At 33.1% G+C, this 25,501-nt stretch overlaps 1 protein-coding gene and 1 long non-coding RNA gene across 5 annotated transcripts in view; one reads left to right on the top strand and one right to left on the bottom strand.

Moving 5' to 3' along the window:
• Nucleotides 1-320: 320 nt before the first annotated feature.
• Nucleotides 321-936, top strand: LOC144468900 (uncharacterized). Its single transcript, XR_013493887.1, has 2 exons — nt 321-420; nt 504-936. It is a non-coding gene; the product is annotated as an uncharacterized LOC144468900 (long non-coding RNA).
• A 1,525-nt stretch (nt 937-2,461) lies between these two features.
• Nucleotides 2,462-25,501, bottom strand: part of Milt (trafficking kinesin-binding protein milt) — a 119,411-nt gene continuing 96,371 nt past the window's right edge. For 3 of the 4 annotated variants that reach the window (XM_078179874.1, XM_078179875.1, XM_078179876.1), the window contains 9 exons: nt 12,935-13,011; nt 10,854-11,229; nt 9,423-9,658; nt 8,580-8,770; nt 7,992-8,228; nt 7,271-7,608; nt 6,819-7,166; nt 5,858-6,060; nt 2,462-5,640 (listed from right to left, as the gene is read on the bottom strand). In XM_078179874.1, coding sequence (XP_078036000.1) covers nt 5,152-5,640; nt 5,858-6,060; nt 6,819-7,166; nt 7,271-7,608; nt 7,992-8,228; nt 8,580-8,770; nt 9,423-9,658; nt 10,854-11,229; nt 12,935-13,011 — 2,495 coding nt within the window. In that variant the 3' untranslated portion in view covers nt 2,462-5,151. Of the gene's footprint in view, nt 5,641-5,857; nt 6,061-6,818; nt 7,167-7,270; nt 7,609-7,991; nt 8,229-8,579; nt 8,771-9,422; nt 9,659-10,853; nt 11,230-12,934; nt 13,012-23,231; nt 23,565-25,501 lie in introns of those variants that run through there. The other variant, XM_078179878.1, reaches the window with a different exon arrangement.

The raw sequence follows: 25,501 nt of genomic DNA, 5'->3' as shown, positions 1-25,501 counted from the left end.
TTGTTGTAATTTAGTCTCAGCAAGCTCCGTACACATGAGTTATTAATGAAATACCCATGTAACTATTGGATTGGGGAATAAATTCGTAGCGTTTTTTTATTTTCTCTTCTTTTACAACGATTTGTTGCTGTTTGACAAAGTGCGTCATATTTATTCGATAGAGCTGTCTCTGTTCTACAAAACTGTGCTACATGTTCGGCGAGCGAAATAACAATTCGAGCCGTACGACTGCAGATGCCAAGGTTTCGGCAAAAAAAATATTCCTTCACGTTTGCTAGCACGGAAACGGTCGCACATTAATTCTTCAATTATATTGATTTCTCACAATCATAAACATACCATATTTCGGCTAAAATAGATTCAGATGATATTCAACAACGTAGGGCTTTTCCGAGCATGAAAGGCAGAATGCTCGAAAGTGTAAGTAGTAAAATACAGATTGAATGAAACAAATGTTTACAGTATGTTCGGGCAACTTCAAATGATCTGGGATAATTGCTTAGGTTCTTCGAAGTCCTGCGTAGAAAAATAAAGCGTGAGCGTGAGTGAAACGAAAGAAAGTGGAAGAACGAGCAAGAATCAGACAGAATGCAAAAGAGTCTATGTAAGAGAGAGAAAATGGTACATAATGAGGAAAAAGGACTGTAAGGGAGGAAGGGACGACGGAAAAAAGATCAAGGCATTCGAAAGAGAACCGTCACCCTGCAAACTTGTGCGTTGTCGTAGCTGTTGTGTTGTAGTTGTTGTCTCGTAGGAATTTTACCAGAGCAAGCGCGAAGTTATAGTTTTTAAGAAAGAGACTTGATTGCGACGCATCTAGAGATTAACGTCGCGAAAGAACGCTCTCCTCGATTACCACGCCGAGTCCGATAGACAGTGAGAGTTCGGAAAGTTTTGTATATATGTACATACATTCAGTAAAGACAAGTAACTTCACATCGTGCACGATTAATTCACCTATCTACCCACAACAATTTTACTGTAAATGTAATAGCTTTTGCGTAATTGTTGCCCAAAATTGATCCTTCTTATATCAATGATTTACATGCGATTTTCGCAATGAGATAAAAATCTTGGCTATACGATATAAGAGTAAAGAACACATTTTTAAACAGATTAGTCGATTTAGTATATGTATAATTAATAAGAGTGTAACGGGTAACCGAATTTTCGGTTTCTTAGGAATAAGAAATGCGAATCGTGCCTCCTCTTCCCACAAGACTTCACTGTTCGCATACGTTACATACAAGGACGGTTCAGAAGACAATCGGTGTAAGTTCTCTTTTCTTTGAAAATGATTTGTCAGCAGTGTTGCACTAGTGGTTCTAGAAAAGCAGGGACAACAGTTATTATAAGTTATCTGCTGCGAGTTGCAAAATGTATTTTTCGAAATCGAGTATGCATTGATATAATAACGATAACGAAACAATTGATTTTCTAAAAATATTCTATTTCTCAAATGACACTGATTTACTTATAACATACTGGCGATATAATGGCATTTATGTAAACTTAAAAACGATAATATTCGGATAGCTTTCAAAACGTAAGACTTGGAAAAATTATCTTGAGAGAATAAGAAACATAAATCATAATATACTTAGTTTTGAACTAATCGAAGTACACTATGTAAGTAGATATAAGTGAGCCTGATAAGTAGGCAGAGAATTATATATTTTCATATGAATATTGTTATTTATAATAATCTCCGACAAATTTCGATAACAGAGAAATTCAAATATAAAATTATGGTTACAGTTGTATATCTCATAGTTTATGTATATTTTCGTTCAGGAGCAACAGCTTAGAATAGCTGAAGAGATAGTAGGCGAGACTAATCGAGAAATGCAGAAGTCACGTACCCTTTCGGAAGATCTTCTCCAATTTCCTGTAGACATAGCCCAAGCCCTGAATCTTTCGAGATAAGATGTCATAAATAGTCAGTCAAGAATCTCTCGTTCAGTGTCTGAGCTCGAAATTTTCGCGTATAATAGCCTCGCGACCCTTATCCCTCGCGCGCCATCGTGACACCACCAGCTCGGCAGTAATGCGTTTTTTTTTAATTTTCTCAAGTTATATTCTCGTTTAATCTAGTGTTAATCCTCCACAAAGGTTACATAGTTTAAAAATGCTTCAGTTATATTTTAACCGGAGGCCCATTGACCGCGAAAATTTGCAGGTATATTGGCTATAAAAATGGGTACCTGCACCATCTTTTTAACTACTAATAAAAGCAATAAAATTCCAGTGCCATCGTTAAAAATACTATATTCATTTATACGATTATACACTTATAATTTTACAATTTTATGAATAATTCAACGCATGACTGATTTTGTCGTTGTTCGGTACGGAAACTTCAATCGTACGGTGAAAGGTTAACAGAATTAGTTTCTTCTCTTAAAAAAAAGAATATTTACTAATTCATCTGATATTTCGAGGAAGAATAAAAATACTACAAAATTTTTCAATTTAATTTATTAATGATACTCGTCTATGTACAAGGCTGCGCCTGCTAAACATTCCTCCTCCCTATAATACAAGACAGAGGTCCTTTCATGAATACAACAGCGGTTCACGATCAAACACGCTACAAACATCGCAATCAATTTTTTTAATCAAAATCGATTAAAAAAAAGAGGCAAAGTAAAAGGAAAATCCCAGATTATTTACAGAAGCAATTGATCAATCATTGATCGATTAATTATTGATCAATTAATTTGACAATACATAATTATAGAATTCATTTTATTTAATTTTACAAAAGTAACCAAAAACACTCCTTCCTTTCGATTAATATAATATATTATATCAATATATAATATAATATATCGATAGGTTTCCTTTGAAATAAAGAAGTTGATTATAATTATGATTATAAGACGCATAAAATTTTAACGTTAACAACTGCATTTCAATGTAAATATGTCTACAGTTTTTGTAAAAGTCAACTTTGGACGTATTATCCAGTCTGTGTTGAAAACATTAGTTAGTAATAATTCATTATTAGATTATTTACAAGAGATCATTTTTTAAAAGGATTATATCAGTAGCATAATTAGAAATAATTACTTTCGGTCGAACGATCATTAATTAACCGATAATTAATTAATTATCAGCACTATCTGTGCGATCTCTAGAGAAAAGACCAACAGTAGTAATCCAATTAACCAATTAATCTAAACCATAATTGATCAATTTATAGTAAATACCTACTATTAAGGAACCAAAGATAAATTATTTTAAAGCACCCTAAAATTTCTGGCCCTAAAAATTGTGCTCCGACGTACAAAACTCGCTGCAACTTTATTTAAATATTTTCGGTATTTGTTTTGAGAATGTTTCTTCTTGTAATTTGCATCGCTTCGGTTACAAATTTATTTGTATTTATCGTGGTTGTTTTTCAGGCGTAAAGTCGCATATCTGCTTTTACATGAAAGTGCAATATATAATTGTTGCATTTTGTTCGCTGTTTTTGTTGTGTGATTGCTGACACACCGGCGCGTACGAAATTAACAAAAATTAAATATACAAAATAGAACACCAATTCAATGCTAACTAATTTTGTTTTACTTGTACATTACTAACATTTGAACTTCCGCAAGAAGCGACTTTTTCAGTAAATCAAACTAATGATATACTAATAATTTAATTGGACACTTTCACTTAAAAGGAAATTACTTGTATTCTGCGGTAAAACAAAACACGTCACTATCATTCATAAAATTCGCATTGAATAAATTGTAGCATTTCATAATTACTTAATGACTGCAACGTCCTAAGCCATTTTCAAGTATTAATTGCTACATCGTGTTATTCTCTATACAATTTAAATTAATTTACATAATACGCTTCCCTAGCCTCGGCATCCTTGAATATGTAGAAACTAACAATTTCAAATTATTTCATTGTATGTGCCTGAATTAATTTTGACTAATCCAAAGAGCATTAAAAGTAATCATACAATTTTTTTGGTTTTCATGCTACGCAGTACTACGAAATATTTTTATTCTTTTTCTTTCAAATATGAATCGCTTATTTACAATAAATCATTTACAAAATGATGTAGCTGCTTTGAGAAATTAAACGATTAAAAGGTTTTGTTAAATTTCCCCAATTGCCAATTGTCGGAGCGCTGAAAAATTAATTATCTAGAGAATATAAAATTATGTAGATTACATATAATACTGAAACTTTTGGAACTGACTATTAGTTTACTCGGTACTGAACTATGTTCTCTTGTAAAAACGAACCACTTTTTGTTTTCGTGCTTAAGTATGATTTCAAGATCTATTAGAATCGAAATGCAGGCATAGACAGTGTATAATATGAGTTCAGAAAAAATACACAATTGTTTCGTTAGGGAAAATAATTTGTTTTAAATTTTAGTTTATCCTTTAATTTTTAAACGTAACAAAACACCCATTTAAAAGAGAACACATACGGACCCTGGCAGTATTGCCAGGATTGAAACGTAGTCCATAAGTATTTAACTAAAAAACCAATTCTTCATAAAAGTGCTATTGAAAATATATTTGTCAACACTAGCATTGTAAGGAATGTTTAATCACTACTCAGTAGTACCAGTATGACTTGTATGTATATTGATACCTCATGTTATGAATTATAATATGTATGTAAAATATTACTAACTAATACATAAAAAGTTACATCTTGTAGTGAAAATTATTTCACTGCACAACAAAACTATCAGACTTCCAAGTTTGATACAAATAACTGTATCTTGAAACAAATGTTAGAGAACATGCACAATGTTTGGTATGCAAAGTAATGTTTAAAAATATATTACGAACGGAAAACAGTTTCAATTGACACCAGATGTCCAAAAAAAATGTTAAAACATTGATTACAGAACATATTATCATAGATATAATATATCACATGAAAAGTAAATGTTTAAGGCTTGTATTACTCATTCTTTGTAATACGATATTTTATCTTATTTCGGTTTACATTTCAAATGTGAAACCTTCTTTGTATTTATGTTGAAAAATACTGTGAAACAACTTCGTGGAAGAAAATAAATAATCAATTTTCTCATCGCTCCGACAATCTTCTATTCGATTCTCTTAAATTGTATCTAAGTAAGATTCCCGTATTAATTTATATAACACGCAAGGAACAGTGGTTTCAAAGTAATCCACCTTTCCGTCCAAACAAAAGCGAACTAATAGTTCCCAAAGCGGATTGCGCAGGTGATTCTTTTGTAACAGCGACAGGGACCGCAGGTGTAACCTGTCCAAGATCGGGCCTCGTGGCCCTAGCACCAGTTCTCCTTTGTCTATTCGTTTCTCTGCCCGATGTGGACTCATTTTGTTTTTTGTCAGCAAGTTGTCGTTTTGTCGATGAGGAATCACTTACAGAGGAAGAAGGTGAAAGTTTCTCCTGACTTCCACTTGAGGACATGGAGCTTTTTAGGAAAGTTAACTGAGCCATGGGACTCTCAGTAACACGTCTGGTGTATAAAGAACCTTGAAAAGCTAACGGAGAGATAGAAGAACCAATTGTCGTAGCCATAATAGTATCAATGCCAATCCGTTCGAGCTTCTCTACTAGCCGAATACCAGTGAGAGCCTTCTTCTCGGATCTTGAAAGTACTGTCCGCTTCCTTTTCGGCTGCTGCAAGATAAAATTAAAATTTTAGTGCAAATTACAATGAAATTAGCGTCATGTAACAAAATTTATGAGTTGAGTTCTAATAAATAGATAAGTGTCTTTTAGTTAGATGATTTTGTCGTTAATTGAACATTTTTATTTTTAATTAAACATCATTCATTTGTATTTGCATTGTTTTAAACATGTTTTTACGAGAAAGTCAATAAAATGTTGCACACACCACTGTCTCTCCACCAAATGTTCTCTTTAATAATTCTGCTCCAGTGGATAACAATCCAAGAGATATCCCACTCTCTGGAGTTGGCGAACTGGATCGACTATCTGGCGGACTAGCATCAGGACTATTGCAAGGTGTTGCAGTAGGTGTGTAATTTCTTTCTCCACTTGGAGTACCAACACAAGAAGGTGTTACAGCTTTTATACCTATTTTAACAAAATAATACAAAATTCATGTATTAAAACATTTTCAGTAATGCGTATAAATTTTTGAAAATATTATATGTACATCTATGCTAAGTTCTAGCCAATTGTTCTTCAACTATGGTAGATGTCCCAAGTATTGTGTCTTTAAGCCAATTTCTGTTTTTCCGAATACTAGATATTTCATTTAATACACTAAAAAGACATTTTTTTTTATTTTAAACACATTCTTTTGTATATTTCATGCACTCTTTCAGGCATGAGAATATAGACATGTTTTAAAATCCGGATTTATATTAAAAATATAAAAATATACATCATTAGTGTTTTCTACTCATTGTCAGTATAAAATGAAACCCTCTTGCGACGTAATATGCGTTCTGTATAACGTAAATCACATTAATAATTAATTTTAAAGAAAAATCTTTGGTAAGCATTTCTTATGATTTTTGACGAGACATACTATTTAAATTCTTCAATTGAAAAATATTTATTACATTTTAAAATATGAAATATATAACACCCCTCCATGAATATTACATTTGAATAGGTGAATACAATAAAAAAATAGATTATCATTTTTTATATATAACATTTTCCTCTTTCTATACCTTTTGTAATCCGTGGTCACAATAATTGGGATATCTATGCTAGTACTAACAAAAATGGACAATTTTGGAACAGGATACAACTATGAGAATGAAGTTTAATCCTCGAATAAGTAGATATTCTTTTTCCAAATTCTCCATTTTCGTTTATACCTCTTTCATTCAGCATCTTTGCAAGTCCAAGCGTTGTCGAAAATGTTGAAGTCGAATTCCTTCTACTTAAAGTTCTTGGAGTACTCATTCCGGAATTTAAAGCACTACTAGGTGCAGTTGCAACTCTGCTACCCACAAGACTCGAAGTTACATTAGTATGATCATCTGGATGGAGAACAGTACTATTAGTGTATGTGTATACGGAGCCTGTGTCTTGGAAAAGTTTTCCAGGGTTGGTATATTCTTCATCTTCCTCAAGATCGCTTAAAGTAAATGTGACTAGGCCTAAATCTTCCAGACAACGACCTCCTCGAGTCATTACTCCAGGTCGCTCCTCCAACAGCCCACCTGAAAAATACGACATGCATTTCATGTTTTAAATATCTAATAAAAATGTCTTGTTGATTTGTTAACCATGCTTTGTTTATTGAATTTTCTATTAGTTCACTTACCCAATGTTGGTGTAGCTAATTGCGTCCAATGATGCAACGTTTGTGAACCTTCAATCGGCTTGACTATTTGCAATTTCTCAGGAAGCCTCCATGCATTTCCACTATAACCACTTAAATTAGCGCTACTTCCTGTGGACATGATGCTGTCTGGAGTTCTACAACCAATAGGCACGAAGGCTGACGGCGAATTTACTCCAGCATCGTAATCATATGTGTATCCTGTTCCGGTGCTAAGGCAAGCACGTCGAGCTATAACTTCTGCAGGTGTTAATCTTCGAAGAGCTGCTTCGAGATCTGCTGCGCCAGGAGCTCCAGGTATGCCCGTTTTTTGAGGTCCCCTGAAAGTTCATTCGAATTCTTCTTATAAATCTCTACCATTATCATATTGTTAAAAATATATTCAAACATTTAGATCAAGAATTATGGAAACACAAACAATCAGAATCGATCTTCTTTGAATAATTTATAACTATAGATACTGAAAGTTATGCTCTATTAATTAATGATACATTTGTGGAAATATTTCACGAAATGTATTAACATTTGTAACACGGTATACACAATCTAGTAAAGATTTAACAAGGAATCGAACAATGTTAACTGACTCTCGATAATTTAATTTTTAAAATTAATATTAGATTTTGATATGGTTTAAAATAATTGTATATTGAGATATTAATACTACCGCGGAAGAAGTTCTATGGAGATTACACAAACTTACGGATATTCTTCAAAATCTGTAAGCAGAGAGCTTTCTGAATCACTGTGACCAGAATCCAAACTGGGGAACGTGGACGCAGTAGGTCTAATTTGTCCACAACTCATTCTAGGTCCAGTAGAACCACTTGATAATGTTGAGGTAGTCATCGATCCTATTCTTGGAAATTGATTACCATCAACTGCGTAAGAATTTCTTGAAGCGCTTCTAACAGTTTCGAAAACTTTCTTATATGTAGGCCTGTGTAATGACAAATATATAAATCAATTAATAACAAATACTAACATGACTTTTACTTATATTATGTGTATCTCTTTTTAAATAAGCCGGGATAGGTTCGCGTCATGGACATGTCGTTGAACTTGTAGTAGCTTATTGAATCAAAGAAGCTTGCATCTATTGTATATCCTCTGATGCTGAGATGCCAGAATCTCGTAGTTACAGGTCTAATAATTATTTAAAAGCAAAGCGATCAATACCCGAGTGCTTAGAAAGAAAATTCCTTAGTTTCTTAACAGTATTGAGAAAGTATTTTTTATGTACAAGCAAAATGCTATAACGGGTTCAATGCAAATCAATAGAATAACGTACATTCGGTCAGTGCTGATACCAGAATCTAAGCTGAGTTCGGAATAAAGAGAGGATTCTAATTCCGATGCAATGGAATCCGGCTGCGGTGCGGCCCCCATTGAAGGAAACAGAGATCCTCCTCTGACAGTTGGCATTCCTCTTTTTCTTTGTTTTCGCAATTGCTCTTGAGTTTCCGCTAACAAGTTTACCACCTTTATCAAGAAAATTATAATGCGTTAATTTTACTTTATTGGCCATATAACACATATTTTAATGAATTACTTTCATTTATGTAAATAATTCATTAACATTATAGTGAAAATGGTAACAGTGAAACAAACACAGAAATATTGTGAATAATTAAGAAATGAAATGTTTTAAATTTAAGATTCTTAGAAAAACTTAAAAGAAATGATCAATAATATTGCTTTTAATCAGTATCATTAACATTTTATGAACACATTAATGGTATTAAGTAACATCTTGCATATATCGAAACACTGATTAAATAGTTATTGCTCTTAGTAACTTATTCGTCTAATTAATTGAATAACCAAAATTTTGATGCAAAATGCCAATTTCCTGTTTAACATAATGTGTTGGAAATAAAAACCATTCATTATTTTATGTAACTATCAAAGCATTTGTAATTATTACTTAATCTTGCTGTTAATATTGATATTCAATTCGTCAATTTTCTGTGTGTATAGTAAGAGTTATCTGTAGTTCTATTTAGCACTATATCTTTAAATATCGATTAGTCTCTTAAGCATTTCTAATGTTCAAATTATAATGTAAATTAAATATAGAAAAGAGTGAAACAAATATTAGAAATTGGAAATTCATTTGAATTAGGAGATATACCTCCGCATATCGATCCTTAAATTCAGCCAGCTCGCTCGCGAGAGTATTTTGGTTGTCCTTTGTGATGAGCAAAGTTGCTCCCACATCGTCATGTTCAGCCATCAACTGTGCCAATCTCAATTCGGTTTCCGCCAGTTTTGCCGTCAAACTAATAATTTGCTCGTGTTGTAATCGATTTTCTTCTTTCTGCCTGTCAAGCTCTTCCGCGATCCCGTCTACCTCCATGTTTGCACTCGCTGTATCGAGAATTCATTTTTATTAATGTTGATTCAATATGAATGAAAAACAATAATTTAATAGTTCAAACACAAATGCTCCGTGTCGGTCACCAGTTATCGAAACGAAACAAGTGATTACTTATTTTTCGTACAATTACAATTTTATTTAATAGTGGCGAATAGTAATGTTACTTTAATTATTTAGCTCTTGCAAATTATAGATGCAACCATTCGGCCAAAATTTATGTTATATTAAATTCGTTTATGGAATTCTTTACTCTGTCGAAATTTTGCAATTTTTCAACTTTTATAAAAAAAACTCTTATAGTAACATCCTTAACAGTGAAAAGATGAAAAAAGAATGAAATATATCTGATCTATTTCTTAAACGAAAAACTTAAGATAATATCCACGGTATGAAAGATAGATACCGAACACCCATTGACTCTACTATAATATAATATGCACAGCTATGCAATTGATTATTTCAGTTGAGCTGTAACAGCTGGTTTCACATCTCACCGGATCACCGGAGAACAATGTAGTATTGAATAACACATTTCATACTGGGTGGTCTGTAGTCATTGAATGTCGAATCTTTGAGATCCATAAAACATACATATTTCTTTTTATGTATACTTATTACTAAGAGTCATAATATTTTCTTAACTTGCATTACTTGTTTGCTTAATCCATTTAAACAAAAAATAAATGGGTTAATTTCAACTGGATTGAAAATGTATTAGTGCAATAGTGATACAACTGAATTTAAGAAATTCTCACTACTTTACTTCTGCAAAATATAAACAAATATAGATTCCATTTGTATTAATAACTCAAGAACTATAAATTTTATGTAATGCTATTATTGCAGCGAATAAGAACTCTATAGTGGGTGAGTCAGAGAGCAATTATTTAAATTAATTCTGTATCTATTGGTTGCATCAAAAAAACCTTCCGAATGTATTATTTAAATTTTTAAGAAACGCACTGAATGCGTACAATTGGATCTTTTTTACATCTATTTTCTTCTGAGATATCAAGGTGGTTTTGAATTTTCTCGAAGGCAAGGCACATTTATTTTCAATGCCACGTTGCAGGGACAAACTCGGCCACCTATAATATGATGACCTTGACTCTCAAAATATATGCAAATCAGCCAGGTATATTTCACTGAACTTTATGCACGTTGTTAAAAAGGCAATCGACTAACCGAGTTGAGCTGCGATATCCTTGACAAGTTTTGCTTCTTGTTCCTCGGAATCGTCGGTGTCGTGTACCAGCTTCGCGAATTCTGTTCGTAAATGTTTATTCTCGTCCTCGAGGCTGTTTATTTTTTTCTGCATCATTTCAAGATTGATACTACGAAGTCCGGTGGGCGTACCGGCTTCAGAGTTTGTTTCTTCGGTGTCATTTGTTAAAATTTGAATGATCTCGGTCTTCTTTGTAAGCTCGTGCGTCAGTTGAGTGATCCTTTCGTTAGCTTCCTTCAAATCGGACTCCAAACTCGTGACCGTGGTCTCGAGTTTCTGGTTGTGCGATAATAGTTCCTTCCCAATGCGCGCGGTTAGTTCCAAGTCCTTCTCTTTCTGCAAAATAGAAACACAATTTGACAATAAAGTTACGTATGAAAGATCTTATACATAGCGATGTTAACATTTTACATACTGGGAACATACTGAATCGTTTGCTCGACAATTTCATTAATAACTACGTTAATTTTATCAAAATTGTGTGCATCAATTACAAGAATCATGAACCAAATAGAAACATCTTTATTTCATTATAGTATTGTCACTTCCGAATGCTTTGGTTCTTTTTATTAACTTTTTTATCTGTACAGGTTTGTATTTTCCATAAAAATCCGCAGTCATCTGAACATTATTTACAAATAATGCTGAAGCAAGGTGGTCAACGGACGCATTTTAAAATTTTATTTTGGACTATTTTTTAACTGTGATCTCTTTCTCTTTGTTTTTCATAAAATTAATTTGATAGAAATAAGTGTATGCAACACATTTTTATAAATAGCGTTAAAATACTTGACTGAACAGAAATTTAGATCGTATTGAATCATGTATGGAACATTGAAACGCGCTTAGATTAATCTGTCCATGAATAATAATGTTCTACCGCTTTTTCAAATCGTTCCGCAGAAAAACTATTTCCTGGCACTAACTAAACTCCGTTTAATTATTGCTGACAGACGAGTATAACGAATGGCAAGATCGTACGAGAAAGTAATTACATCATTATTATAGACGAATGAAGTGTAATTACTTTGACGAGCTCTCTGATAAAATCACGATCGAGAAAGAAACGTTTCAATCGGTCCATTAATCAAAGAATTAGACGAGATCATGATAAATAGTTCATTTGATGAATTTCCCTGATGAAATTTAATTGCAATTTAAATTTTACGAGACAATAAAGTCTTAAAGAGTTATATTAATCTGGACGTTTAAACAAATCGACCTTTATGCATTTCCTTAGAGAATAGAATTTTCAAATGTGACCATAAGATGATGTTTCTAGATTTTCAAAATGGAAGAAACGGTATTAGAAAATTCCCACGTGGTTGCTCTGATACGTCTAACTGAATTTTATGTATACATTTGAAACAACTGTTCCTACAGTTGCCACGATTAAACAAAAATATTTTAGATAAAAGCGAAAAAATCAATACTCATTATTCTTTAGGAATAATGAATAGACCTAAGATCTTTATGCAAATTCTCATTTTACAAAAATTTAATAATAACAAAGCGAATATTAAATAGTGGATATCTCAATTTTCGAAGATTATATCACGAAATTCAGGATGAGGAATAAACTCGAACTGGAGTCCAGTGATTATGATTCCTCTGATAAGGAAAAAGTGAATGAGAAGTTATAATAAATATAATAGTTACACTATGGATTTTATGCATTTTCGGTACAAATTAATTAGGTGATATACAAAACTGTGAGATATTACAAAAATTTCAGAATATTTATTGTATTACGTGTGTAACTTGTTAAAATGATCGCGAGGGGAAAGACATGTTTAACGGACTTGCATTTCTTACAATCAACTGGGGTAATTTTTATTTCGCATAAAAATGCAAAGTCTAATAATAATCATGATTAGCAATTTCCATATCGAATAGCGCACAAGCAGATTTACGTTCTCTGGCGAGCACACGAACGATTGAAATCAATGTCCCCATTGTTATATTTCTTAGTACTTTCGAATGGTACGCTACTTTTAACGTCACCCTGTAGACACGTCGATTACAAACTGATGTAATTTACCTCTTCCAGAAGCCGTGTAACTGCTTCTATGTCATTATACGTCTTGGTCATTTGGCTCACCCGGCTGCTACATAGAACTGAAAGGAAAAAAATAAGCAGCTTTGTAGTGCGCTATAACAATAATGTAATTTCATAATGAATCAAATCGATAGAAACTGATATATATGTATGTATGTATAATGTATATATAAAATGATTGGCAAGCTGGTATCTGGTAACGATGAAGCAGTACAATCAAAGTAACGTAACAGGAGCGACAAAAAATTAAGTATGTGAAATTCGTAGTAATTTACTGTAATTTGTATAGTAACTTAAATAGCATTCATAACTAACATTCTGTCCTAATAGTACTGATAGATGTACAATTTCGTGAATCGAGTTTATCAACGAATTGGATCCGTTCACGTTATTTTTTATGTATTTGTAATTATAACGGGCGCTGTCCATAGGAAAACATTGAATAAATTATATTGCAATTGACAACTGAAAGTGTAGAAAATTTAAATAAATTGGATTTTCTCATTGTTACGAAGCAATGCACATCAATCAAGTTTTATTGCTCAACACATTTAACTTAAGTTAAAATTAAGATAAGTTAATATTTGTTAGTAACTTAGTGAAAATTTCTTGAATTATGTTATAACTTTTTTTCTTTAGGTGTGGATGTATACTTGCGATGAAATAGTAAACTAATCGATCAATAGCACATCCAATTATGACGATTTACCCGAAATGGATCACAGATTTATTTGATTCGTGTCAGAATTTAAAATATTGTTTTTTTATCCACGTGTAACACTATTTTTCAAGATATAGTATGCTGATCAACTGTGAGGAAAAATATAAAGAAAATAACGTGTTCGTTTCGACACAGCCATTGCACAGCGTGATGAATCGATAATAGAATGATCACATCGCATAAAATATGAGGCTATTATTTGGAAGAGTTAATAATAGGTTGAAAAACTTACAATTAACAATAGGATCAAGAAACCTTGCATACTATAAACGATCATAAGAAAACGTGTAACTTTTTCATATTATTTCATAGGTATCGTATGTGTGAGAAGTATGTGTGAGGCGTTTCTATTAATAATTATTATTATTAATTGATACATGATTAATGAATTATAACCACAGTAGAGTTGAACTCTGTAAACATATTTTGTCGTTTTGGAATAGTGTTCCTGATATCTCTGTCTAACTATTACTCACATTTAAACATATGAAACGTGAATACGAAATCTTATTGAGAGATACGATATGCAACAATGCGCATGCAACAATTGATTAATAATCACTTTTTGCTTGATCATTATAACATGTTTTGCGATTAATATGCCATATATTTAAATATCGAACCGAAAACGATTCATGGAAATTCGTATCATATATATATATAAATAGATTGTCATTAATCTGAGTAATACCAAGGATTGTAAATGTTCTCCAACGCAACATTTTTGTTGCGCAGTATTTTGAAAATGAGAACCACTGGAGAAATTAAAAATAGACGAAACAGAAGAAATTGTTTGTTTCGTAAATGTCACATTGGTTTTTAATTATTCCATAAACATTACAGAACATATTTAGACGATGTGCAGCTATGTCTACTTCCTATCCATTGAAATGACAATAACAAAAGAATTTTCTGGCTGCTCGTAATAACTTTTCAAAGTAATTTCAGTATATTTATTGAGTATGCATAAATAAATGACTACGTTATGATATAATTAACCTTAATATATGCGTACAATTTTCAATTTTGCGTACAACGGTTTCCGCGAACTCGCGACTCTAATCGATTATTTGATTTGCTCGATCCGATTGCAACATAACATCGATCGGTAATCACGTTATATTGGCTCGCGGTAACGGTCGTTGCGTTTCCTGAGCGTTGCAGAACTTGTTTGACGAATAAATTACTTCAGTTCATGCGACAAGTTCAGAGCCGTGATTAATAACTACTTAAATAGAACTGCGTGTACACAGCCGGCTACAAGTAATCCGACACGTGAGGTTTATTCGACTTCTCGAGCATCGATATAATTGCTATAATGCGGTATTGAAACTGTACAGGTATTGCACTTCAAATTAATCTTCATTTATAGACATATTCAACTTTTTGCAAATTAAATTAATTCTGTTAAAAGATCTTTAGAAATGACATTCACTCTTTTGCAGGCAAAACTCACTTATTTTTCATTTATATGTAACAGAATTTACATTAAATTTAGAAATTTAATAACATTTTAACAATTGTTTATAATGATATTTATTCCAGTATGAAATAATAAAGTTTTTAAATTACATAATTTTTATTAATTTATTATAGTAACTAATTATAAAATTAATTACATCTTGATCTATTAACTACATCATAACTAACGATTATTTTCTATTGAAAGCATTGCATTGGAACAATCTTGTGTAAGTGCTGCGAAAAAACGTACGAATGATTCAACATTTGGTGAATTTAACTTATACAATATATTCAATTAGAATAACAAAAGCGATATTTCTTCTACTTAAAAGCGTGCTTAAATTTGGCTAGAATTGGCATAGTTTACGATACGCGAAATTTGCAAAAATAAAAGAACAGTGGAAACAAATTGTAATTATTAGATTGTGAATTTTTATGTGTAATAAAAATTCTAACATGACTAATTATAAGATAGAGGAGCTATATAGGCGTGTGGTTATTTTTATTAACTTGATATTTAATTGAATGATGTTAAGGTGAGTGAAATGAATAAACAACTGGTAATGTTAAGGTTTTTAAACGTGCTTTTGCTAATCGCATTTTTGTCATAAATACATAAAATTCGCAGTCCAGTAATTGCATATTAAATGCATAATTATTCACGTACAATGACAAAATGGGAAAATTAAATTTCTTAAACTAGTATAGCAACTACAAAGCACGGCAGACACTTTTTTCCAGACAGACTTTACGTAAGAGACGGCAGCCATATTGAAACCAGCGGACGTAAATGCTTTTCGCGGTTTCTTTTTTTATCGTAGTGTTTACATAATTCAATATTTATCACACTTCTTGCTAAGCGTCTTAATGGACACACGGTATACATTTTTCCTGAAGAAAATATAATCAAAGGTCTACTTTGCTCATTAAAAATGGTCGATAAATTTGTTAAAACGATGAACTGCGTACTAAATAAAATATTATTATTATTATTCAGGGAAAATCAGCACAGAATGAAATGTGCTGATTAATAAAAGTTCACCAACAGTATTCGTGAGAGGAACTCAATTTATGTAAAAGCATCGTTATTGAAAACGACCAAAAATATTTAGTAAATTGATGCACTACGCAATAAATACATTATTATTATATAATAATAAAAGATCAAGTTCAAACGGTGACACACATTTTTAATAACAAAAATTTACTACATTGACAATCGTTTACCAAATTATTTAATTGATCTATGTTATATCGTGTTGTAGATTTAGTTAGGCCTGTATTGTTGCTATTAATTATATTTTTGTTTAATGTCGATATCCTATAATTATTATTATTGATGTCCATAAAATTTCACTGATAACAGTCTATGAAATGATTTCAGTTTCAGACAGTGATATAAAATAGAATAGAATAGAATAGAATAAAATAAAATAGTTATTATTCGCGTGGAATATTCGTGCCATAGGACGGAGTATGTCGAACAGAAAAATTCCACTGATAGAGATCGTGAAAGGGAGTCAAGATTGAAGGAGTCTTTTAAAAGCTCCAGTGTCGCAATTTGTAGTAAAATGATGCTTTCTGACCGTTCTATACCCCAGCAGAAAATGGTTCGTACAAGGTCAAGCGCGAACTTTCGGAGAAGAAACAGGAATACTAAAAGTCGAATACGGTACGCAAATGAGTCATCTACGAATACCAAGAAAAGACCGAGATGACTCGTGTCGCTTTTAGCGAATGGATGCGCTGCTGCATCCGCTTTTCCATTTCGAATTGTAGTCAACGGCGAGCAATCGGTTTTCGACGTTTAATAATTAGAAAGTTGTTATCTGAAACGTTGTAATTACAAGAGTTTCGGATCTTTGAGAATCACGTATTTTTCTGTTTCGATGATTCAAAGAATTTGAAAATCTGCGAATTTTGTGTACTAAAAGATTCATCGATTATCTTAAACAAACGTCGAATTTTCCAATTATTTTAAAGTAACATCGACTTCGGACGTATGAACTTGAAATTATTAAGACGTTTCATACAAAAGCTTATTCATTATCCACAGGCAATAAAAATCTGTAAATATAGATATAGGTTTCCATTTAAAAAAACAAAGTTACCCATTACATAACCTTCAAAGTGATAGACAAACAATATATAAATATATAAATACAATTATTTTATTTATATATATTATAGATTAAAATAATATAGATTAGTCGCATTTAAATCTCGGTAGTTCTAATGTTGATAGTCTTCGAGTCGACAAAATAATTGTTCATGAATTTTGCTTGTTCTGTGAGATACGTATAATACTATACGTTTACAGACCAAATGGGACACTCTTGACCGTGGTTTCCACATACCATGGGCAAGAAGTGTCTAGTTAGTAGCTGAAGAAAACATGCCTCTGAGGCTTACACTCCTCGAGGAATGTCGTCCAACAGCTACCACCTAGAGCTGCATTTAGTCAGTTGGAATTTTTCGAGATAATGAACTCGTTTTCACCATCAAGAAAGGGAACGAAACTCCAAGCTGTACTAACACTTCAAACGGAAAAAGACTCATTTTTTTTTCTACTAATGCTCGACGTTAACAAAAATAAAACAACTATTCGTTTCTGGTTAGGCTAAACCATTTCAATATTCAGTTCATATATGCTGATGGCGAGTGCCACAAGAATGTTAAAATAGTATGTACATCTGCATGTTCTTGCAGTCTATTTATTTCACATTATATTCATCCCAATTTCCATGAAATCATTGTTGTATTATGTAATAACTAAACCGCGGATTGTAATACGTTTATGATAAAAATGAATCCGTCAGAACCAAAATAGCAGAAACATTTATACAGTTACAAAATATTATTACGTAGCTGTCGAATGATTAAGAAAAGAAACAAATATCTATTTAGCTTCTAAATGTTGTAATTAATAAAGACAATTTTCATTTTGCATAAAAATCAGCAGTCTAGCAAAAACTGTGCTGTATATTTGACAATAATGTTTGATAGCGGTGTCATAAGTTTCATTTCCCATATGATATTTAAATTTTCGTTTAAATTTCTATTTAATACTTTATAATTAGATGCATAATTTGAAAGTTACATAGTAACAAATGTTCCGCGTTGAAAGCCGTAATAAATGAGGAAATCCCCAACCATGACGGTGCATTCGATAATCGTTGACATATGTTACAACCCCATCTGTCCTTCGAATAGTCCCACCTCCCTCCGTAGCATGCAGTTTCTTCTAATAGCTATTACTTTCTTCAGAATTTAACTTTTTAGCCTTCACGGAGACGCTTCTCCGGGTTTATTGTCTGCTACGGTCAATCATAGAGACATGAGGATTTTTTATGCGCATCACCCGAAGGTGCGAGCCATACCTGCGGACGACCTCAAGTTTGAGCGGTTACTTTCCCTTTCAGTGCAGTTTTATAATAATCAACTAATAAATCAGGACAACTGTTTCCCTTGCCTCATCTGAGAGATGCGGAATCCATGGACCCGTTTGTTTTATTTTCGATTCACGCCCACACCGAAAATATCTCCAAGAAAACAGCAACGCATTCAGGCGGTCAAGAGACACAATTCAACATCTTCACCTTGTCTTTACACTCGCACATTCAGTTATACACAGTATCACTCTTTGTTACCTGTTATGTTTTCTTTTTAAGCTTGAGATTTCTACATAAATGTTAATAGTATTTAATTATTATTATTATTATTATATAAATTATTATAATTATTATTATCCCTATCACTCTAAAGAATCATAAGGAACCGGGTGAACGTGATCGGCACGTAAATCGCGGGAAAAAAGAACTACGTTCTAGTTCGAATTAGTTCACTATAGGATACTCCATTGTAATCGAATTATACGTTCGCAATGTCTGGCATAGGATACGCAATTCTAGTGATGTCACTACATCGGCATTCGTAGAGGAACCGTCGAAAGGTGCAGGTGATTTCTACTATCAAAAGGTAGTCGCTTATGTCAATTCCTCTTGCGGCTTCCTACAAGTCAATTTGGGAAATGTCGCTTACACGCGGTTTCTGCAAGAGAGCGTGATAAGCTTTACAATCGGACGACACGATGAGTTGAAGTGCGTGCGGTGATTTCTAAAGATCGGTACAAGGCTGTCGATATGACGGATCGGATGGTACATCGTTTTATCTGCTGGACGTGACAGAATCGCTTAACAGCATCTCGCTTATAAATTTGGGATTATAACATTGATTTTGCAACTTTCGGCATTGTATTGCTTCATTCTGTATTTGTTTGTCGCAGTGAATTCGATTTGTTACCGTATGTTACTTTGTAACTTGTCTGTTTGGCAGCTATCACTAGCAATGAATTCTTTGTAACACAATAGAATAAAAATGAAATAAAATAAAATAAAAAATGAAGTAACAAATGAAATATTTTTCAGCTCAATTCTACAGGTAATTTACAAAATCCTAATTTATCAGAATTTTGAAGTCAGTGGGCTTGTACTGATTGGCTTCTAAGCCCCGCATATGTATGCTCAATGAAACAAATTCATTGATTAAATTCCCTATAAATATATATTTAGAATTTCAATAAACCTAAGTTAATAAATTTGTCATCTTGTTTCGACACTTGCGGTCAGTGTGAAAAGAATTTGTACACTGAATTTTCGATTTTTGACAAATTTTTAATCCTTTGCACTCGAGTAGCGACTCTGAAATTATTTTTACAGGTATGACCAAACTTCAAATTTAAAAAATTGTTGAGAATCTAACTGGTTGTATGAATTATGAGGCTCGATTTCATATGCATAAAATGCACTTTGTTATACAGTAAGGAAATGCTGCGAGTCAGAAAAATTATGTTATATTTAATGTCAAAATGGCTTTGAGTGCAAAGGGTTAACAAGATATTTCGCCTGTTATAATTTCGTGAAAAAGGAATCATACCACGATAAATCTGAAACTATTTGCTGTGAACTATACAACTCATCGATCAGTCCTTTCTACAACACACGTTTTTACAAGTCATAGAGAACGAACCGCTGGAAACAGGTTTACTGGAAAACGTTACAAATTGGAACGTCTTTGAGACCATCGAAAAATTTAGTTCACGAATAAACCGACCACGGATTCAAAGCTTGAAGCTTCCCCTTTACAACGACTTCTTGAAACTTGGTGTAAGATTTCTTTTAGTTGTTTTGTAAAAGAGAAACGAGAAACAAGTTCGACCGTGTAGAGCTATCCTGAACCTTGCGTTTCCGTAAAGTAGGCAGCACACCTTTCATTCGAAGTTCAACAGAGTGGCTAAAAACAAATCGTACATCGAAGTTTAAAGGGTTGTTGTAAAGAGGAGGTTTCAATCTTGAAATCTATGTTAAGATCAGTCGTGAAATAAATTTGTTTGCGTATTCCCAGACGTTTCAATCCGCAACATTTTTCAGAAATAGCGCGCCTACAGTTTATTACATTTATTATATTATATAAAAATATATTATATAAAAAATATTTATTATATTATATAAAAATATATTATATAAAAAATATTTATTATATTATATAAAAAATATTTATTATATTATATAAAAATTTGATATAGAAATATCAGGGAAGTATAATAAAAGAAGGAGTTTCAAGCTTTAAAATCACAGTTAGACAAACAATAATCTGATTAAGGATCAACAATCAAAACTAATTATTTATTATAACCAATTTATAATAATTGAACAACAAGTTGCAATCGTGACTCATTAATTTGATCACTTGTTACCAAACTTTGTTTAAAATGAATCCAGATTCGTTATTTTACGACACGCTCTTACGAAATTATAACAGTTCAAGTGTTGACAATTTATCAAAAATAAGAAATACAGTGTAGGAATACTTTTTACAATCACTGTATATTTAAGGATAATTCTTTCGGACGTACTCTTGCGAAAATGTGATAACCTTTTAAAAGCATGTTGTCGGTATACATCTTTCAGTATTTACTGCAGAAGGATCATGTTGCGGGGCGAACAGAAATCTCATTACATCGACGTGTATAAACGACGGGATCGGACTGGGCCATCGCCGCCAGAGTTATCAGAAGTTCAGATGATCCCTATTGGAACCTTTGAAGTAATGAACTCTAACCTTTCGATGCCGCAACGTACAGGGTGGTGCTCGACGTTCTAAATGCTGCTGTTTTATTGACTGTATGGCTGTGGATCACCTTTCCTATCTATACAGACATAACAGTTGTGCCGAACATGCTTGTGAACACGATCGATTACCAAATCGTGTTTTCTATTCAAGTTGAAGCTATTAATCGAGCGAAATGTAAAAGAAGTTCTTCAATTTTTCGTTACAAAAGACTGAACTGCGGATTTGATGTGTCTGCGAAGACATAAAAAAATCTGAGGATATTTTTATGTTATATACATATCTAATAGCCACGGGAAAAAACAAATTGTTTTTAATTATTTTCTACTTGTCGCGATCGACTCGTAAATTATTTATTTCGTAGAAGGATCTGTAAAATAAGCAGAATATAGGAGAACATTTCTTCGTATATTAAATATATGTTTCGAAAAACATATATATTAATACATCAATGTAACATCAAAATTTACTTCTATACTTTCACCGATCAAAGTACGATAGCTTATGCGTTATCACCACAATATTATTACATCACAGTGTTTAAATCTTACATTTTTATACTGCAAAAATACAATTTTTATTTATCTTCTCTAATCTGAACTTTCGCCGGTTAAAGTATGTCGTATGTGTCTGCTGCACTCGCTTGATCTCCATCAGCAAAGCTTTTCGAATCGTAACGATAGCTTTGAGTATCCTATCCTTCGTCGTTAACATTGCCTTAATCAATTCCTACAAATGAACAGGTCGTATCTAGGTCGACATCAGCGATCGAGTCTACTCGTAGAGACAATCCCATTCGATTAGCAAACTGAAATCTACGATATCCGATTCGATTCGTCATAAGAACAACCTTCTATTCCAGCGTACACTCCGTGAAAAAAGAACAGTAAGATATCGGTAGTAGCGTTTAGAGCGTTTTATAAATAAACTACGGATCTTCGTGCAAATTGTCATTATCATATATATATTGTTTTAAGAAAATTAAAATCGCAGAAGATGCTATTATACCGTGTCAGCCCGTATGTTTTCCTGCACTTGAACTATCCGCACATTCTGTAATTGCACGAAGATCCAGGGTCCGTTCTATTTCGTCATTTTTCTATTTAAAAGCGTGCTAACGTTTCGTCGCGGAGTGCGCAAACCATATCAAGCGACTTGTGTTCAGAGTTACGTTGAATTACAATTGAATTACTCAAGGAATTGTAATTACAAGGTAAATCAATTACATTCTAATTTGTAATTCATATCTCTGTTCAATTAAATTACAATGTAATTCGTAATTCTAGCGCAATCACAAAATAGTAAATAATTGAATTACGTTAATTACGAACTACGATGTAATTGAATCAAAATTACAAGTTAACAAATACTAAATTAATAGTTAGCAACAATGAGCGACGAGAAACGAGTATACGAAAGAATAGCATCGTAACGTATCTCGCATCTTCAAGGTTCTGTATTGTAATTTGTAGAACTGCAGTTCAATTACATTGTAGTTTAATTACACTGTACTTCAATTACGTAATTATCCAATAACGTTGTACTTTAATCGCTTTTCATTCAAATTAAATGGTATTACAAATGTATTATATTCGAACCTCCCACGTAATTGAAGTGATTAACGATCGTGTTAACCGAAAGCTTTCAATTACGCAATTAAATTACAACGTAGTCGAGTTACCATGTAATCGAAATAGGATATAGATAAAGTTGTGAGATTGAATTACAATGCAATCGAATCAGCAGAACTCTGCTCGTGTCGAACCAATCGCGGTTACTCCGCACAACAAAAGACAATAATGAAAATCGGAAAACTAGAGAGAGACAGAGAGAGGGAGAGAGAGAGAGAGAGAGAGAGAGAGAGAGAGAGAGAGAGAGAGAGAGACGAATCTAAATGAAATGACAAAAGAAAAAGAAGCTCAAGCCATATCTCAGACGGTCCTGAAAGTTGAAAGAATTACTGACAGGAGGCGCACGTGCAAGACGGCTCCGTCGGAGATGTAGCCAGGAAGAAGATCGGCGTTCGCAATCCGGTTGCATCGCTGCATCCCCAATACGGAGCGGGTATCCTAGAGGAACTGGGACAATTCCCGGCCAGGCAAGCCTCGTTCTCCGGCGATACCCTGTTCGAGGGCCTGATGTCCTCATCGTACTCGTAAGGATCATCCTCCTGAGAATCCTGTTGCTCCTGGTCGGAAGTGTCTTCCGTTGCCAGGAGCGAGTTTTTCGAACCGGGTCTTTCTTCCTCCGCCAGGATCGGCCGGAAACCCAGGGAGGATCGGGAGCAACGGCTGATTCGTTAGCTGTACTTAAATGTTACTCTGCTACTATCCTCCGGGACCTTCGGGCGCTAATTACCTTCTGTTTCTCATACCTGTTCCGCGTCGCGACAATTCACCAACGTATGCACAAACAGACCATCGCGCAACACGAGAAGAACACGATTCGCGTCCCATCGTAAAAAATCGCGTGTTATACAAGATGCACGCAGGTTATACGCTCTGATACCGGTTTTGTTGGCGTTTTTACCGCTGAACGCACTCTTAACACGTGCACCTATTCACCGGCAAATGCTATGCGAGCATGCACAGGCTTCAAAAAATGTCTAGACAGTTTCCGAAGTGGAGTAACTTTTTTAAACCCTCGCGCTGCAACGAGTCGGACATGTGATCATAGAGTAATTATATTGTGTATATACGCCATGATCAAAGTCCATTTAACTGTTAACTTTGGCAATGATGACATTTACATTGATATCTTTGTCACTGCTAATGACATATCATTAACGAATAACATTTTATTCGTTAGCCTTTATCTCGAATCCGCCTTCCGAATGAAATTATGCCCAGCGTAATATAATTAATATGTTCCGCACTTGATGCCGCAATGCGAAATCCCTTTTTAACGTTAACCCTTTTTACACTCGAATGACAACTCTAAAGCAACGCTAAAATTTGCTACACTATTTTCAAAAGCATCTTCACATTATTAAATTTATCTGTACCTGATCAATTGTCAAATAATAGAATTCTTCTATAAGTATACACTTTCATATGTATGAAATACGTATCAAGTGTTTTCATTATAGAGTTAAAATATCTCGAGTGCAAAGGGGTAATGTCCGACACATAAAAGACTCCAATTAGCGACACTGGTCTTTAATGTTTCGACAATTGATGTGTACCCATAATCAATCTGCGCGCGACTGCTAAGTAAACTCGTGTTTCTCGATGGTCTATTGTAAACGAAAAAATGTGTGCGCAGTTTTCAAGTTGGCAGTTTGTATTGCTATATGCGTTGCGAAGATTACGTTGTTAATCGTCACATAATCTGCGATTTCTTTCACGTGGTACTTAATATAAGGATTTGACGTGCATCATAAATTACCTAAGACTGGACATTCGATGATACATCTCCATTTTTTTATGATATTAATACTTTATATATTTCAGCAAGGATGAACAAAATCACCAATATTTTCTTTGTTGCCGATATCTTCTTGACATCGTACATGTTTAATACTCATTGAATTTTGATAATTATAATTAGATTGCGAAATCATTATGCAAAATACAAATTTCCTGTGTAAATTGCAAGAAACAGAAATTAAATGGGAATTTATTTTGTCTCTTGATAGATTTTGATTAATTGAAACCAATGTTACACAATTTTTTAAATTCTCTACTAGTTTTTTCGTTATAAATACATAAACTCCGCAGCCTAGTTATAAGGTTTAATATTTGTTCAATTTTCTCTGGTATACAAAAATCGATATGTTGATTTGTGAAAGCAATAACGATGTATAATTAAGCTCGATTCAATTTTTTCTACAAAATTTAGTGCAACTTGCTCGCACGTTCAAAAGTGAACGCAATCAATTGATTAGAGAAAATCATATTTCTTAATGCAGCGTTGTTTAAATTACATTATTAAAAACAAAACATTCTTGAGCTTTCTATTCCTATTTCCAATTGCACTCAAAGTTAGGTGAATATTCAGTATACTCATGCCATAGCTGTGCCTTCAGGTTATACTAGAATCCACCAAAATTTTTTATATTTTACATTTTTAGCCTTCCATTATTGAAGGATCCGTGACTACAAAGATCTGTTACAGATTCTCCGTAAAAAAATCCCCAATTACATTATAACCTTAAATACGCGACGTCGTTGTCGTTGTTATTTGTGGAAACAATGGACGAGCTTGGTCAACTAACTATGCTCAAGGTATTATCG

The sequence above is a fragment of the Augochlora pura genome, chromosome 4 (genome assembly GCF_028453695.1).
Source record: "Augochlora pura isolate Apur16 chromosome 4, APUR_v2.2.1, whole genome shotgun sequence".
NCBI classification, from domain to species: domain Eukaryota; kingdom Metazoa; phylum Arthropoda; class Insecta; order Hymenoptera; family Halictidae; genus Augochlora; species Augochlora pura.
The sequence above is the reverse complement of the archived record's forward strand: the minus strand, read 5'-3'. Positions and strand labels throughout refer to the sequence as shown.